The sequence below is a fragment of the Canis aureus genome, chromosome 3 (genome assembly GCF_053574225.1).
Source record: "Canis aureus isolate CA01 chromosome 3, VMU_Caureus_v.1.0, whole genome shotgun sequence".
In the NCBI taxonomy this organism is placed as follows: Eukaryota; Metazoa; Chordata; class Mammalia; order Carnivora; family Canidae; genus Canis; species Canis aureus.
In genome coordinates, this window is record NC_135613.1 from 36,515,248 (window position 1) to 36,533,228 (window position 17,981).

At 41.2% G+C, this 17,981-nt stretch overlaps 1 protein-coding gene across 25 annotated transcripts in view; it reads right to left on the reverse strand.

Moving 5' to 3' along the window:
- Positions 1 to 3,617: 3,617 nt before the first annotated feature.
- DAB1 (DAB adaptor protein 1) overlaps positions 3,618 to 17,981 on the reverse strand; it is a 1,166,965-nt gene continuing 1,152,601 nt past the window's right edge. For 24 of the 25 annotated variants that reach the window (XM_077891933.1, XM_077891931.1, XM_077891932.1 and 21 more), the window contains 2 exons: positions 17,861 to 17,971; positions 3,618 to 7,012 (listed from right to left, as the gene is read on the reverse strand). In XM_077891933.1, coding sequence (XP_077748059.1) covers positions 17,876 to 17,971 — 96 coding nt within the window. In that variant the 3' untranslated portion in view covers positions 3,618 to 7,012; positions 17,861 to 17,875. The remainder of the gene's footprint in view (positions 7,013 to 17,860; positions 17,972 to 17,981) is intronic. The other variant, XM_077891950.1, reaches the window with a different exon arrangement.

Here is a 17,981-nt window from a genome sequence, read left to right on the forward strand (position 1 = left end):
TATCACAGGACCTGGCACACAGCAGGTGTTTAATAACTCCTTGTTACATGAATAAATCCATGGTACATTTTGCTTTAAATTTCGCCAGTGAAAAAATTTCAAAGAGGTATGTGTATGCTTCTTTGCCTTTCTTTGACAATAAAATAGAGATAATAATCACTCACTGCCATTCTGCACACTTAGCAGAGTTGCTGTGCTGGGAGAACGGATGTGAAAGGATAAAGGATAAAGTCAAAGAATTAGGTACAAAAATACATAATAGCTATCAGACTGTCTTTGATAGTAATAATAGGTAATGTGCACTGAGCATTTACTATGTTCCAGGTATGGAATTATCAAATTTATTTCTCATAACAGCCCAATGAGGTAGATATTATTGTTTCAATTTTACATGCGAGCGAGCTGAATTTTAGAGTTTAAGTGACTTGTCTGAGGTCAAACAACGGGCAAGTCGTGCAGCCCAAGAATTCCAAAAACCAAGACTTTTGGAATTCAGAGTCCACTCTCTGGAAACTGCTCTGTATTGACTCATCAGTAAAGACAGTATGCTCCATTTATGTGAGAAAAGGGACAAATGATAAGGAAAGGGTGAAGATTTGGTCAAATACTCTACTTCCCTGGTATTGCCTTAGTTTAGTGCACAACAGAGAGGGAAAAAAAAACCCACTAATAAGAATATCTACCTGTTTGCCTTTGGTATTATCTACCTCTCTTCTGATGAAAGTAGGCTCCTTTGAGTAAGGTTTCCTTTCTTTTTAGTTTATGCTAAGATGCTGCTTTATACCCAAAGGATGCACATTGGACTGTGTGAGCATGGATCATCTTTCTTCTTCTCTTTTGATGAGGGGGACAAGACAGGTAAAGAGGAGACAACTTTCCTTTAATAATTAAGTTCCTACATTCTTGAGCTCATGGTCCTGAGGTATAGGTGAGTGTCGGTGACCTCTGATCTGAAATGGGATGGATTTCAGGGTTCACTCCATTCCAATGGGGAGGCACACAGGTACTAAAAGTAGACTGTGAAGAAGAGGAGTTTACCACTTTCCTGTAGATAGTATCCCAGGCTGGACTGCCACGGATTCCATCTCCGACCCCTCCTGCTTGTTCACCACTCCAGGCTGTGACCCCAGCTGAGTGACAGAAGTGGTGAGAGGGGTTCAGAAGATTAAAGGCCCAAGTCACCAGAGGCTGCCATCTCGCAAGAATATTTAGACGCTTTCTACTTGGCAATCATTAATATTCTCCAGCAAAAGATGAACAGAAACCCTGTTCAAAAAGCTTCCCTCTTCAGATCTCCATACCTTGGAAGATAACGTGAATGCTAGGGTTTTGTTTTGAAATTAAATATTCATTGGATTGGGTCAGAGCCATTACCGTTCTTGAGAATAAAACTGAATTTCTCCTTTGTTTTGAAACAACTAACAGTCATTTCACTTAAGAATCAATTTCTGTACTAAATCAGTCAGGGTACCGCGTGGTGTGATTTTTCTAATATAACAATCGCTACTTAGAACTGGATACAGAAAGACACCAAGTGTTTCATAGCGGGTGCATGGGCATTTGGACATTGAAGATGCCCTGCAGACAGAAGCACCCACGGATTACAGGAGGGACTTGGGAATTAAATCCCGGGCACTGTGCCAGCCCCTGGGTTAGCTCTTTGGCTCTGTTCATTGATAGCTGCTCCATAACATCACTGAGTTGGTTTCCTAGGCTGTAAAAAGGGGATCGCACTGTTTCTTCTCAAGGGCTGCATAAAGATTTAGAGATAGGAATTAGAAAATGAGTGACACAAAGTAGAAACACAAGAGTGGCGGTGATGATTCATATTTTCGCAAAAATACTGAGGACCGGTCACTAAAAGCCATTTAGATCTGTTTAGTTTTTTTCCCCCTAATCTTTCAGGCACCATTGCTCACATTTCCCTTGAATTTAAACACCTTTTAAAAGCTTTCAAAGCTCTGAAGGTTGATTTCAATGAAACCTGTTTTTATTCTAGGCGTTTTTCCTACTGTCATTCTCAGTAAAACAAAAAAACAGTTACTGTCAAAACAACAAGGGTTTGCTCTCAAGCACAAAATGAAAGCAGATATGTCTGCCTGATTTATTTTGGCATTCGCCTAGCAGTTAAATAGGACACCTTTTAATTGTCACTTCTTTAAGATTCATTTAGTTTGGGAAAGCAAATCACCAGTGCTTGGTTTCAGCTAAACTGGAACTAGTTGGACAAGAAGGTTTATTCTTTATCCCTCTGGCACATAGCCTTTTGAAAACTGCCAATTAAAGAAGAAACTGTGTATTTAGCCACATACTGAAGATTGGTAACATCGAATGGATTTTTATTTTTACTTTAAACCAGAGGAACTTAGAAATCTAATTTATTTCCATAGATCAACCAGAGGTCTGGGAAAGAAAGTCAATACCATTAACAAATTTATGTAGAACTATTTAAAAGAGCGAATATTCAGCTATTTTTTACAATTAAAATCAATTACGAGTGAAGAGACTCAAAAGTCAAATCTCAACTCTAACATGTAAGAGCTGGGGAAGTTATTCAATCTCTGCGTCTTTTTTAGTCTCTAAATTGGGGACTATATCCACCCACAGTTTAGAAAAGTAACTGAGGCCATGGACAAAAAGCATATAGCATCTACTGGGCACATGTAAGTTGCTCAAAAAATGCAAGCCACTGACGTTATTCAGGAGAGCTTGCGTAACATTTTCTAGCAATTTGATCCAGGGGTGAGCATTTCTCAGTGTAGGAAAAGTTGCTTCTTCTATTTGCCCCAAATTTATTTTGCTGGAATTTAAGCTCATTCCCTCATTTTCTCAATGTGGCAAAAACATCCGTTTAATACTTTCTGTATAATGAGGTCACATCGAGGACACGTGTGTATCCAATCATTAATATAACCATTCCTAGACTGGGGTGTCTTTCTGGCATCTCAGTCATCTAACTGCAACCTGTAATTTGGCTGATTATTGGATAGACAAACTAATCTCGTTACAGAATGAAATAAAAATCTTTCTCACACACACACATACACGCATAAATATACATAAACACACACACATATACACTTTTTTTGTTTTGGTCTTATTATGTTTCATGTTTTTTAATGTGGAGTGTATGGGGGAATGTGAAGGAAAATAAAGGCTTCCTTCTTGGGTCCTTTAAAGCAGACAACCTTGTACTGAATTATGGCAAACTCTTTGAGGGTATAGATTAACCTCAGTGTTTGAACCAACAGTTGAGCAGGGTGTTTTGCTTTTTGTTTTTTAGGGGAAGACAACTCACAGACCTAGTCTCGGGGTCTTTCCCAATTTTGGAAGTCTGGTGCTACATGTAGTCCAAATACCACATCTATACAGGCTGTGTCTTTTCCGACATCTTCCTCATTCTTCACTGTGACTGCTTCTCCAAGAATAGCAAGTGTCTGAAGTCAAGTGAGGATGAGCTGATCTAACTCCTCCATGAAGCTTTCTCTTTCTGGCCCAGTGCCAGGAAAACTAAGGCCTTCGCCTGGTCAGATGGAAGCTTACAGAGAAGCGATTTCACCTTCCAGTCCTTTGCCTGAGTGTCCAGTAGAAACTTGTAGAATAAAACCAGGCTAAGCTGTTGTTCTCAAACATGTTTATTTGTTAACAGTTATACATGGCGTGTTACAGAAATTAATGGAAAATTTCTAAAAATTTCACTGTTGTTGAATGTATTGTACATAAAGTTAAAAATAATGTGTCCATATATGTTAACAAACTGTCATCTGAGGTAAAGTTAAAGTAGGTCTAGAAATGTACTGCAAACAGTCATTTTCTCTTTCTCATCTTTATTAAAAAAATATGTGTCAGAACGCAGAAATTGAAATGAACCAAACCCACAGAGTAAACATTTTTTTTTTTTTTTAAAGAAGGTGCCCGGTACATGACATGATGGGGTTTCAGTAGACACTGGGATGAGTACGGATTATAAAAAAAGTCTTGTGGCATGGAAAGATCGAAGAGCTACGGGTCATGGGGACAGAATGACAGGTGGCGTTTCCCTGGTTTCAAAATTTAAAGTGACAAATTTAGTGCTAGTGAAGGATGAGGAATTAACAGTTGTTACACACGGATTTTCTATCGATCTAACCGGAACTGGGCAGACTCCCCATGGCCTTTTGGTATTGGCTCCCCGGCTCTTACTTGGAAATTCCACTGTACTCTTGGGATAGGATGTGGTGGTTCTGAGCCCACCAAACAGGGCTTGTTAAGGATCAGAATTCTGCCAAAGATAACATGGATGGCAGTTTAAAATCTTGACTTTATTTCCCTCACTTTAATGCATCACACAGGCATCTTTGTTAGGTTCAGAGCCAGTAACACTTTCAATCACATTCAATGAATGATGACAAGTCCACTGGGCTGTCACTTTCTGCTATGAAATTAACTCCAGACGGTGTACGCGAAACAGCAACATCGGTCAGCGTTCACTTTGAACATGTCACAAGCAACCCAAAGAATCGGTATAATGGTGTGATAACTGAGAGACAAACTCAAGACAGCCATAGTGAGGGAGGAGATTTAGCACCACTTGTTTAGAATCAGAATCTCGGACAACAGAGCAACTGAAGCCATGTCCCCCAGGGGAACTGCCTATCGTATCAAATCCCCAGAAAACAGAATCGAACCGGTTTCAGGACGACTCTCAGGGTCATCACATCTTTCCCATTTTCCCCATTCAGGTGAAAGGATGACTTAATTATAAAATGGATGCACATTCCTGGAGAAATCATGTGGACCAACAGGTGATAGTTACAGAGGGGGGTAAATGGCCCTTCTCACTTTCCTGGTTCTTTGGACCTTCCATGTTAGGCTGACATCGACATATATTCTGTAAGGACATTTGGTCAGTTTACCTAACTGGGAAAAAAATCACGTTCCAGTGACCCGATAGTGTAAAATTTGGGCCTCGAGCAGTAATGATTATCTTGAATTTTGATTTTTTTCTTTGTGAACAAATATACCTTCTTTCAAACCACTTTACTTTCTATTGATATGACGAAGCACAGTACACAGGCCTATTTAAGTCAATCATATCAATGTCAATTCTACTTTCCAAATTTTAAAACCCAAGTAATAACAGTTAACCCCAAACCCAGTTAATCACACGGTCCTCTCAAGTTTTCTCCTTAGTGTTAAACCACTAAATTCAACATACTGGAACTGCATAGGAACATCCGGAGAACACACTTGACCTGTAGAACAATTCTCTGTAGGGCAAAAATATATAGATTCTTTATGAAAATCATGTGTTAAACATACAAACTGAACACTGCACTTTTTTGTCTCATAAATGTAAAAAAAGGAAGCTTAAACTCTTCTGTTTCACATACAAACAGTCCAGTGATCTCTATGGGGGTTGGTGGTAGTGAAGAGGTGTGTGTGTGGGGGGAGAGGGCGTTTCAGAATCTGAAGGACAGGCCTTCAAAATGTGAACGTTTTCCTGTTTGCCGTCGATGGCGGATACTCTTGCGGAAAGGTTGGAGTAGACTGTGGGGTCACGTGCCCCCCTTCCTGTTCACTAGCTGCCGATTGGCCAAGTGTTCCTGCCAGCTGTCCCTAAACTCCAGCTTCCTCCCATATGCTCCACAGTAACATCTGGAGAGGGAGCCCCATCCATCAAGTTTGTCACATCCTGCACTCAATCTGCTACCTTCTCTACAGTGTAATGGCATTATTAAAAAGCATTTTCATTAACATTTATATTTACAAAAAAAAAAAACTGGCATTTTTTTTTCATTAGAACTCCTTAAAGCCATTTCCCTTAAATATTTAAAGAGTTTAATGGTAAGGTTTTTTTTTTTCAAGTTATAAAATAAAAATCCCATTTGAATTTTCTGATGTACAAAAAGAGAGATGAACCATTGTGATCCTGGAATCCATTTGCTATTCCGAATATCCATGTCACCACTGTTCCACTAGAAAGTCGGTTTTAAGATCCAAAACCACATTCCCAGGATTGTACCAGAATTATTTGGCAAATGACTTTTCTTTGAAAATGGCACGTGGAGAAGACACTTGTCTGCATAGCATCACAGCAGCAAGATATCGGAAAAATAAAAAATATCATTTTATTGTACTTAGAGTTTAGAGCTTCTGAGAAAATCAGATGCATTTTTCATCTTTCTCATCAATGGGATCCGATGTCCTTTCCAACTCACAGAATGAAGGTTCCAACCAAAAGCTGTCTTTTTCTTTGCCATGATGCAGAATAGTTAAAGGATTGTTTTGGCAACATTCTTGATCATAAAGAATAATCAACCACTTATTTGTCTTGTGATTTTCAAGTTAATTCATTTCATATGAGGCTTTTCTTTTCCAGTTAGATTTCCTCACCCATATCTAAAAAAAGTCAAAAGCAATACAAAAATTTTTACACCCATTAATTTTCAAACATGACAAAGGAAAGGGGGAAAATGGCAGACCAGGCCCTGTGGAGTGATGAGAAGATGTCGTCATATGTCAAAAGGCATATGGATGAGGATACTGTAGTCACAGAGGACCTCTTGCTTTTGTCTGAAAGAAGTCAGCGCCAACCCTGTTGTCACTCTCTGAGGCCTGTCACTCCACATTTGATGTCTTTACAGCGGTCAACAGGTCGAAAAATAAAAGAGAATTACAATTTTGCAGACTGGGTCATCTTAAACCCATGTTAAGAGAGCTCAAAACATTTGTCGGGTAAGCATTTGCTTGGTTTGTGATTTAATGTTGGGTATGATTTTTTATACTTTTTTGATTTTTTTTGTGCTGCCATAGTTATCTGCCATGGTTGCCAAAAACCCTTAGTTTCCTCTTCCAAATGAGTTCCATTGGGCAATCGTGAATTTCGTCGTGGGATGAGGTGAGGCAGAAGAATACAAGAGAGAGCCTGTCGCGATGCTGATTTCCATGCCAGTCTTGAAGCACCTGCCGTGAGCTCACCTCGATGCTACTTCTTAGGTCTGTTGATCTGCGCATAGAGAGGCTCCAGCTCCTGGGGACAGAGGGACAGAGTGAGAGCTGCTCTTTTCCAGATAGGATTTTCTGAGACAGCATGGGAAGGAGGGTTTGGGATTAGAACAGAAAGATGACAGTTTATGATGGATGACCTTAGGTAATTTTTGGATTATTTGATCATGATGCATGTCATTTTGGCGACTTTTTTTGAATCATCAAGAATAACTACTCACCCTGTTTTGCCCTTGGTTTTCAAACTGAAACTGGTTTCCCAGTTAGGGAAAAAAAGCATGGTGTAGCAGAGAGAGCTGGACAAGCTGTGTGATGTGGACACGATCCTTGGCCTTTCTAAGCCTCAGTTTTCCCAACCACTGAATGGGAAGAACACTGTTTTTCCTACAGAGTTCTTGAGAGACTTGAGGTGATATATATATATAAAGCATCTAGCACAGTGATTGGCAGTAAGAAGTCTTCAGAAAATGCTAACAATCAGCTTGAGACAAGTGGACATTTTTCCAACAAAGTTTTAGGAATGTCTACTTGAAACCGCTGAAATTCTATTTCAAGCTGCTCTTTGGTTTCTAGAAGCAGTGAGGACTGGGCACACTTTGGAGCAAGCAAAACAGCAATTAGGACTTTAGCTCTTAGTTAAGAGTTTCTAGGACCTGTTTGCATTCAACCTCCTGTTTCAGGGATGGCCTCTCATTTGCCTGTACCCATGGAAATGGCTGTCCTGAGACACATGGGATTTTCACCAGTATATGAGGCAAACCTTCAGTCCAATGGTAGGTGGGAAATGGTGTTTAGCTCTGTTGAAACTACTTGACTTCCTCCTGTTGAAATGGCCCACGGTGCACTGGCCAAGCAGATCAGGTCAGGACTCTGGTCTTAAGCATATACAGGCCCTTCCTTTAATTGACCATTTGCTGTCACTCTTGGGTATTTGTGTCAGAATTAAACGGACAAGGTGACATCTTAATTGTGTCATATTTCTATATTAGCCTGTGTGTTGCCATGTGAGTATAGATCCTTTCTATTTGCTTATTCTCTGGAGCCATTAGATTTAACTGATATTCTGTGAGCCCTGACTATGTGTCTGGCACCATGTTAGCTATCTTCAAGTACATTGTTTTTTTAACTTAACAAATCAGCCTTGTCAAGTAGATGTTTTATTTATCCTTTGCAAATGGGAAATCACACAGAGAAGTTAAGCGATTTTTCCACGGTCCTACAGCTAGTAAGCTTGGGATATGAGACCTAAAAGTAGGGTCCAGTGCTTTTCTAGTCTATTACAACAACTGTCATAAAAGAGAAAAGACCAATCCTTCAATCCGTAGTGTTGTAGAGTGCTTTGGAATTTATAAAGCACCCTCGTGTCTTATTTTACCTGCTTAACAGTCCTGGGAGTGGCTCTTATTCTTTCTGTCTCATTTTGCAGATAAAAACTGAAGATCACAGAAGTGGTATGATCTTAAGGTCATTGTGCTGTATACCTTGTGCATTTAATAGATACTATTGTTTGCCTTTATTATAAAGGGGAAGTGGACTAGGAGATAATTTTGTCCAGATCCATCATTTTACAGGTGAAGGATCTGAAGGCTAGAGAAGGGAGTTTTGGTTTCCCCAGAGTCAAAGGTTACTTAGAAACCATGTCATGGACAGAATCCAAGACTCCTGCCTTCAAATCCAAGATGTCATCCTCTGGACCTCACTATGTCTGTATTTTTCCAGGGAAAGGCATCTTCCTATCCTTTGAGGCCTCCTGTTCTGTAACAGAATACAGATTTGTCCCTCCATGCTTTCTACCTATGGGCTTCATATCACTCTTGGAAATGTAAAGAGTAAGTATGATCCTCCTCCCAAATGCCTAACGACAGGATATATGGAAGCTCATTATTCCATATCTCACCTCTGGGTTACTGCTTGCCACGTCCCCGTGCTATTTTACACACGTTGACTTAGCACAGTAGGCGCTCAATGAGGATTTGTTGGATTGATGAATGACTATAATACAGTTTCTACTTTCTTCACTGTTCTGATCACTTTGTCCTAAATACCCTCCAGTTTGGCTTTATTCTCTCAAAATCTAATCTAGCAAAATCTATAGCAAGTTCATTTGTCATGCACCTAATCCATTCCCTGCCAATGCTTTGAAATGTTTCAAATACCTGTTGCAAGGCCAATACCAACCACATAACTTTACTGTATGTTTGTGTTCTGGGGGTGGACTGGGTGGAGCCAAGGTAGAGTGGTGACATCAAGTACAAGTTCTGGGAAAGAACATGTTCTTCTGCCTATGCTGTGTTAGAGGATGTATCTTGATCTCTCCTGGGTAGAAATGCTCAGCCCACTCTTCTTTTAGGATACCCTAAGAAGTCAGGCCGCCTTGATCTCACCCTACAATTTGCTCTATTCTAATTTTGGAAACTAATTTATTCAACTGAGAATGACACCTAAAAACAGAAGAAGACAGCAGGCTCAGACAGGGTAATTAATGCCACACTGCATTAACTTTCTGCAGCTGAGATAAATATTCACACATCTCCTGCTTGCCGGAATTTAACTTCAAATACCCATCACAACAGCAGTAAGGACTGCAGTCAACTCTCAATTATCCCCAGTAATGAAGGGGAGCAGTGGTGTGGAAAACCCCAAGCAGCAGATAATCCCAAAGTCTGACATTGTGATGCATTATACGTTTTGGCAATAGCGTTACCTTCCTTGTTACAGAATCTCAGACTGTCAGAGCTAGAGGGGTGTAAGAAATCATTTGATCCAGAAATTTCTGACCTGGCTTCTGGCAAGGTCGCGATGGGGTCTTCAGGCTATTTTCAATATTCCAGAAGCCTAAATGGAATCATACATTAACACAGCACCCTGTTGATATTTTTTGTTTTCCTTTGGCAGCTTTGACCACATCTCTGCCCTCCTTCAAATCCCTCAAAGGTTCCCCATCACCCGCAGGGTAAGGTCAAAGCTCCTCAGCTGGGCACACGAGACCCATTCGTCTCGTAGTCCATTAGAGCTAATAAATGCCCCTTTCAGATCGTGAATCAAAATTTAACTTTCGGGTCACGTAAATCATAGTTTTTTGTTTTGTTTTGTTTTTTTCCAATGTCTTTTATGCCTCTGCCAGAATGATCTTTCTGAAATGGATTTGGTCATGCCATTCTTCTGCTCCAAGACAACCTCCTGACTCCTTATTTTCCCAAGAAAAATGAAGACCCCCCAGGATGGCACACAAGGCCCTTCCAACATGGTTCCACCTTCTTGCCTAGCCTCATCTACTTCCATTCTCTCTCCTATGCCCCATTCTTCTGGTCACCCTGACACGACAGGATTTTCCCAATCTCTGAGACTCTGTTCGGGCAGTTCCTTGTGCCTTTGGTGGCCTCTCTTTGTCCTCCAATGGGGAGTTCATAGTTTCAGACCCAGCTCCAATATAAAGGCTTCCAGGACTCTGTAGGTGATGTGGGCTACTCTGTTCCCACTCAGAATTGGAGCATGGTGGATCTCACCGTGTAGAACATCCTAGATGATAACCTGATGCAGTGCAGACAGAGGTCTACAGAGGGGACTGAAAGAGTCTAGGACTGGAGAACTCTGTGCAGGTTACTTAACCCCTCTGAGTTTCAGTTTCTTCACTAGTAAAATGAGGCTATACTCTCTACCAGAGGTGTGGTGAGTACTGAAGGAGAAAATACACACTGATTATCTAGCACAGAGGCTGACACATAGGAAATATTCCCAAAAGGTTAGGTCCCTTCTGTGTATTGTGGTTTTATCCTTCCTTTGTAGAAGGTGGTTTTAGACCTAATAATCATCACCTGTAGGTGGCCTCTCCTTCATAGCACACAAGAGCACCTGTAACTGGGTTCTGTTAGGAAATGTAATAATGGCGCTGGGGTAGCCCAGGGAAATGGTGCAGAAAGCATGAGGGGTTAATCTAAAGAAACTGGGTGCACAGCCCTGTGGATAAGAGCCTGCCACACGTTTACAGACTACTTCCAGTATGAATTGTGTGCTCATACACAGCAGCCACGTAGAATCACAGAATTAGGGTAATAAGAGCTTATATTTACAGAAATATTTACAGTCTATAAGGACTTTCTTATTGCCTATACACAATCTCACTTGGGTATCACACTGAGGCTGTACCCTGGATATTCCTACCTCCACTTAGAGTGAAGAAGTAAGCCTCCTCAGAGCTTGGTGACTTGCCCAAAGTCACTCAGCCAGCACAGCACAGAGATGGGATATAACTAGTTTTTTTTTTTTTTCCCCAGCTTGGTTTTAATTGCGGTATAATATATACAGCATAGCATTTGCCATTTTAGTCATTTTTAAGTGTCCAATTCAGTGGCATTAATTGTGCTTGCAATGTTGGGCAACTCTTTCATCACTCCAAATGGGCTCTACGCATTAAGCCATAACTCCCCACTCCCCCCATAGCCTCAACCCCTGGTGACCTCTAATCTCTGTTCCCATTCTATGAATTCACCTATTCTCATTTAAAATTAATTTCATTGAGGTATAATTTGCATACGATGTACATTTTCCTCACTTCCCCCAGTTGGCCCCACCTTTTTGGCTTGGTGGGCAGGGGCCAATAGTTTCCTATCCTGCCTTGTAATGAGACCTTTTTTAAAGCCACCTAAATTATGCTTAGTCCTCTGCACTCGTTTAATTTTTATTATGTGTCTTTTTGGAAACCTCGGCCACATCTACCAAAGATATGTCCCTTGAAAAAATGATTAGTGGAGCGAAGACATGGCATGCTGAGAAAGGTGGTCTCAGATGTGAGGTCATTGTGCGCCATGCAATCTGCTTGCTGAGCGAGCCTGTCTCTGCCTGGGGGTGAGATCAACACCTAGCCAAGCCAGGGGTCAGATAAGCCAGAGGTGAGCCAAAGCTTGAGTCCCTCAGTACCACTCTGCCCAGGCAAGCACAAGCCCCAACACTGGGGCCCAGTTCTGTGGGGTTTTACATTTTCTGCCTTCGCAAATGAAAAAGGTGGTGGCGCAGCCAGAGAGGAAAGGAGGCTTTAATAAAGTTAAACTTAAAGTCCTACCTGAAGACATGCATGGAGTCATCAAAAACACATGAGTTTCGGAGCCAGAAAGAGCCCAGCAATCCTAACCTCCTGCATGAACTTAGGCAAGTATTGTACCTGGGTCTCAGTTTCTTAACCCGTAAAATGGGAGTGTGTGCCATCTACCTCAAGGAATCATAACAAGTAATACATGAGTTCAAAAAAACATAAACGATATTAGCAAGTGCTGGGAGACTTTGAATAGAAAGGAAACAAAACCCCACAAAGCTTTCTGGTCACTTTCAGCCTGAATATCTGCCTTTCAGGGTAGAAAAGTCTTTCGAACACAGGATGGATTTAAGACATATTTTAGAGACTGACACTGCTGCCAAATACACTTGCTTCCTGAGGTCTCAGGTGCTGAAACCCACTTGCTGAATGCAGAGAAGCCGAGAAGCAGAATCTAAGTCCATGGTAGGGGGGAGGTCCTGCCTATGTTGTGATCAATTCTCCATTTCTCCAGCAATGAAGGACACAAATCATCCCCTCTGAACACATACATCATCTTTCTTGACTCTGTCACATAGCAGACGAGGACACTGAGGTTGCTGACACCAATTCTCTGCCCTAAGCAGAGAATCCTGTCCAGATTAAACTCCTGGTCATCAGGAGTAGGTTCTGGATCTCAGGCCAATAATGGCTAGGAACCCCCAGAAAATCAGCATATTTAAGGGTCTGCTGTCCTGTCCTTCATTGGAATAAAGACAGCTGGGAGGAGGGGTGCTGCTAGAAGATTTTGTTTGCGGATTGGGTCTTCTGTGCTCTGATCGGGTGACCCAGGCAGGTTAGGAGGTCCTAGAATGTCAGCTGGGAGGGCATCTGGGAATTGTTGTACAGAAGAGAAGACCAAAGGTCAGAAATGAAGCCATCTGCCTCAAGTCACACAGCTGTTAAGTCTAAGAGAAGCTGCTAAAACCCATGTGTCGGGGTCTGGCTGAGAGCGCTTGAGTTATTTCATCTGAGTGTAGATTGAAATTCTAGCCCTGTTACATGTGAATCTTATGATTTCAGCAAACCATTAACTTTTCACCTTCCCTGTCGTATCTGTGAAATGGGAATGATAAAAATATTTAAGAGGGCTCCTTGGAGGAATGAATTAGGTGATGTTTATGAAAGTGTTATAAACATGCTAGCAATTTACAAATGTATTAGTAGAAGTAAATGAAAGGCATGGTGGTTGACTTCTGTAGAGTGATTCTAGAATCAGCGAGTGGGATCTAAATCAGAGGTCAGCAAACCATAGCCCATTGGCTAATTTTGATGGCTCTGTTTAATAATTAATTTAATACAGTATTTTAAATAAAATATTTTTGGAACTCAGCCACATCGATTTCTTCATGTGCTGTCTTTTGCTGATGTCTTTTTCTAACGATAGAGTACATGAGTTGCAACAAGAGACTTGGCCCACAAACACAGGTATCTACAAAGAGTTTGCTGACCTCTGGTCTAAATGATCAACATAGTCTACTTGTGCCCACTACTCTAGTGGCTTAAAACCATATAGAAATCTTCCTGCCCAGTCTGGTTTTCTCCTTTGACCTCCAGATTCTTGAATCCAGCAGCCTTCTGGCATCTCTACTTGGGTGTCTCATGAGCATCTCAAGTACAACTCAAGTTCCAAGGTACACCCACTCTCTCTCTGCTCAAGCATGCCATCCTATGTTCTTCATCACATGACTGGCACGCCCCACCCAGATTCCCAAAACAGAAATGTGGGGGTCATCCTAGGTTATGTCCTCATCCTCACTTCCCATCTCCCTTCAGTTTTAACTTCTCCAGGTTTCATCTTTTCAATTTTTCTGGGCACCAAGCCTACCTCTCCTTCCTGGCTAACACGGCCCTCAGCAGGCCCCTCTCATCTCCTGACTGCATGATTCACAACATCCTGGGTGGGACTTGCCTCTGAAAACTATGTCCAAGAGACGGACAGGTGATTTTCTGTTTTTTTTTTTGTTTTGTTTTGTTTTTTTTGTTTTTTTTTTGTGGTTCTCTGGGTTAAGGCTCTGTTGTTTCATTCTATTTAAAAACAGAAGAGTAACAATAACCGCAAATACATGTATTCTGCTTTCAAAGCTTACAAAAGCATTTTCATATTCATAGTTTCTGTTTATGGAACAGCCTGGGGAGGGAGCTGTTATAATTAATTATCCATATGTATCCACGTGAGGGACCAGGGTATAAAGGGGTAGTTACGTGCTCGCCTAAGGTCACCTGCTTTAAAACCATAATCCAGACCTATGTCTCTGACTCTGTGTGTTTTTCTTTCTTCTTAAAAAGATTTTGTTTGTTTGTTTTTGTAGACTCATCCTACGAAAGCACCTGAAGTTCAGCATTCTTTTCTTTCAAACACTAGAAATCCATCAGGTAATATTTTATGTATCTTGGGTTCCCACTACGAAGGTCCGTATTACAAACACGACACCGGCTTATTATTTATGGCAATATCTATTGTTACTAAGGGAGACAGACCCAACAATTCCCCATTGTTACAGATGCTACTTTGACTTGACAGCTGGGGAAGTCTGATAGGCAGTTTATTTACTTAGCCATTTAACCAAATAAATGTTTTCATTTTTCTTTCATCTCCTCAAAAGCTAACATTTCGCCCTTAAAATTGCTCCAGCAACACATCAGTGAAGTATAAATTACCTGCCATTCCCACACCAGCCATTACAATATTATTTTGGTTCTTTTTTTCTGCTCCTGTTGACCCAGGCTTTCAAAGACACGTGATTCTCCCAGGCAGGAGGGTAGGGGGAGAAAATGAAATAATTGAAGAGATTTCCCTTTATTGCTAAAACAGAAATGCTGTTTGAGATTAGTCCTGAAGCTTCCACCTGTGAGGACGGAGTCCGTTTGTTCCCCTTTTACTATGGTGCGATATGGCTTTCACTTATCAACAGATGTCACCCCCTACCTGCTAAGAATTGTGTGGGTATTTCTAATAAAAAGCAGCTGGACATAAAATGCAAGGTTGATAAGAAGGACAAGACTCCTGCTTCCCAACTGTATGAAGGCAAAGGGGAAAACAGATCCACGGATGTGACTTTCCCTGCATGGTATCCCTTCTCCAAATGTCTGGAAAGGCACTAAGAAATTGCAGTCAGTATATTTCTAGTTGGGTGGATGAGTGAATGTGACAGAGGTGGAAGGATCATAGATGGCCTGGGTTGCTAGTGATGGAAGGGCCCAGAAAAGCTCATTTAGACTTCCCTTATAGGGGGGTTTTGGGGGAATATGCCTGCAAGGCTGGCATCAGCCTCTTGGCACAGGATTCTCAACAGGCAATTGTGAATTGCCAAATGAAGTGTTCAGAAGGAGAAAACTGTTTCCCTGAAGATAACAGTCCAGCCCTTTTGGGGTGGGAGCTATTGATTATGACACATATATGTCAACCTAAGAGTGCTCATTTTTTGGAATGGACAGGTGGCCTGTGAGACCCTCACTGGATTATCCTATTTATGGGACTGGGCAAGCCAGAAAGCTAAGATATTATATTTTTCTTTTCCTAATTTTTTTCTCCAAAACTGTTTTGAGGCATATTGAAAATTAATGATCTGAAGATAGGAAGTACATAGCAAAACCTCCCAGCCAGTGGCCTGGGTCCTTATGGTATAATTTATTTAATATAAAGGCAAAATGTATACACTCTAAGGTACTGGGGAACATTTATCGAGCATGTATGATGACGACAGTGGTGATGACAGCTAGCATCTATTGGGAGCTTTCTCTGTGTCAGACACTGTGCTAAGAGCTCCAGATACATCACCTCATTTCATCCAAACAACAACCCTTTGAGGAGGACACTGTTTTTATCCTTATTTTAAAAAATAAGATAGAGAATTATTATGAAATCTCATTAGAGTCACATAGGTAGAGCCAGATTCTAAACTCAATTTCGCTCCAGAGCCTAGATCTTTAAGCTGATTTTTTAGTTGAGTGGTAAGTGTCTGTCTCCACACTAGAGACTGAGACACTATCTCTGCTAACCTAGAGGATGATAAAGCCCCTTCTAGCAGATGAAGAAACCAAAACTCAAAAGAAATTATGGTTCTTGCCCAAGATTTCCTGCTACTAAGGAGCTGAGCTAGAATTTTAATTCAACTTCCAAATTCTGAGCTCTGCCTACTATCATATCCCATGCTCCATCCATTTACAACCAGTCATGGCCTGGGGTCTGGATGAAGCATCAAACATGGAATAGGCTGAAGCCCTAAGAAACAGTGCAGCTTGTTTGACTGTCTCAAACTGAACAGGCTCATAAAGATGAGGGTTTGATACACTGATCTGCAAATGGTGTAAGTCATCTTTGTTTTCTAGAAGAACTTCAATTTTAGGATGATGTTAGCTGTTATACTGATGAATGGCTCTTGTCATCTCTAGTTCATTCATCAAATTTTTCAAGACAGGGTGAGCATGTGAAATAAAACATACACCAGGGTAGAAAACCTCTTGGGGAATCTTTCCAAGGCATCCACCCATAATCCCCAGCTCTTCTCTTTTCTGGAACATTGACTTTGCCTTTAATTCACCAGCTTCCCAAATAGCTTTGCAAGACTGAATTTTTCGAGGTGTACTGCATGGCTTTGCATGGCATGATGTGTCATTATATGCTACTGTACTGATAGAAAAATGTGGCAAAATATTTAGTATGTTAAGTCCTTTAATCATAAAATCTATTAACAAAATACACTCTCCAAACACTGTATTGGCTTTCACTAACTGTCAAAATAACTTCCATGTGAACTGAGAAGGATTTTGAGGTAGCCTCAGAATCCATTTAGGGATGGTGAAAACTATTTACCATTTTAATGGTTCTGACCACCCCATTCAGGACTATAGAAGGAGCTCTGTGGGTAGAGCTTTGCAGTCCTACGCATTTATGGAAAACTAGGAAAGTATCTGAAAATTGAACACATTTGTCAAGGAGTGACCTCAGAAATCATGTCTGGGTAACGAGGTATATTTCTGTCTCCTGAGAAGGTTTGCTTCATCAGCTCCCCTTTCTTTCGATCAAATCAGATGTATTGAAATTCAAGTGCCAAAAGCCACTTCTAGTAAATGTAAGTACACTTTGTTCAGAGTAGCTGCTGATGGAATCTGAAGTGGTTCGGTGGTGAACCATATGCCATAGCACAGGTGCAAACAGCGGAGCCTCAAGCAAATACTACATGTCTTTGAGCTTTGAATTTCACTTTTACATTAGTAAGGGCGAGGGGGTCCCTTTTGGCTACACAAAATGGGCTATTGTGATCTTCTCTCTTTCTCTATCTCATTCAAGCACTGCTTGGTTCTGCTTCTTCGTCTGGCTTCTCAGAATGTTTGGTTGGTGAACTCTTTAGATCTGTGGAGTGTAGGCAAATGCAGCGACACTCCGCTTAAAAGATTGGAGCCTTTGGATCACACTGCAGTGAGAAAATAATCATTAGGGTGGGCAGAATGTGTCCATCCTTGAATGTTGATGCTCTCTGAAACTGAATCTGTGTTGTGTAATGGTGACCATGCCTCATTCCATCATGACCATCCACTCAGAGCATGTCATTAATAGAAGAATATGACCATTCTCCACTCCTCACCCCTACCCCTGACTAGAAGTATGTGTCAAAGGTCATGCATCCATGAGGCAAAACACAATAGCGAATAAAGAGCAAGGAAATGGTGCAAACATCAGGGATATGCTCAGGCAAGGAGAGATGGTGCAGACATTGGGGATATGACTTCAGAAATGAAAGGCAAGCCAAAGGGAAAGCAGAGAGCTTAAGGGTGAAGTATATAAAAAGAACAGATACCTACCCAGACCTGTGCTATCTAGCTACCGGCCTGTGGACTTATATTATCACCACTGGGCTCCCCACTGGGCTCCCCAAATGGATCACTGTTGGATGAGGCCTGTGATCCATCAGGCTAGAACACA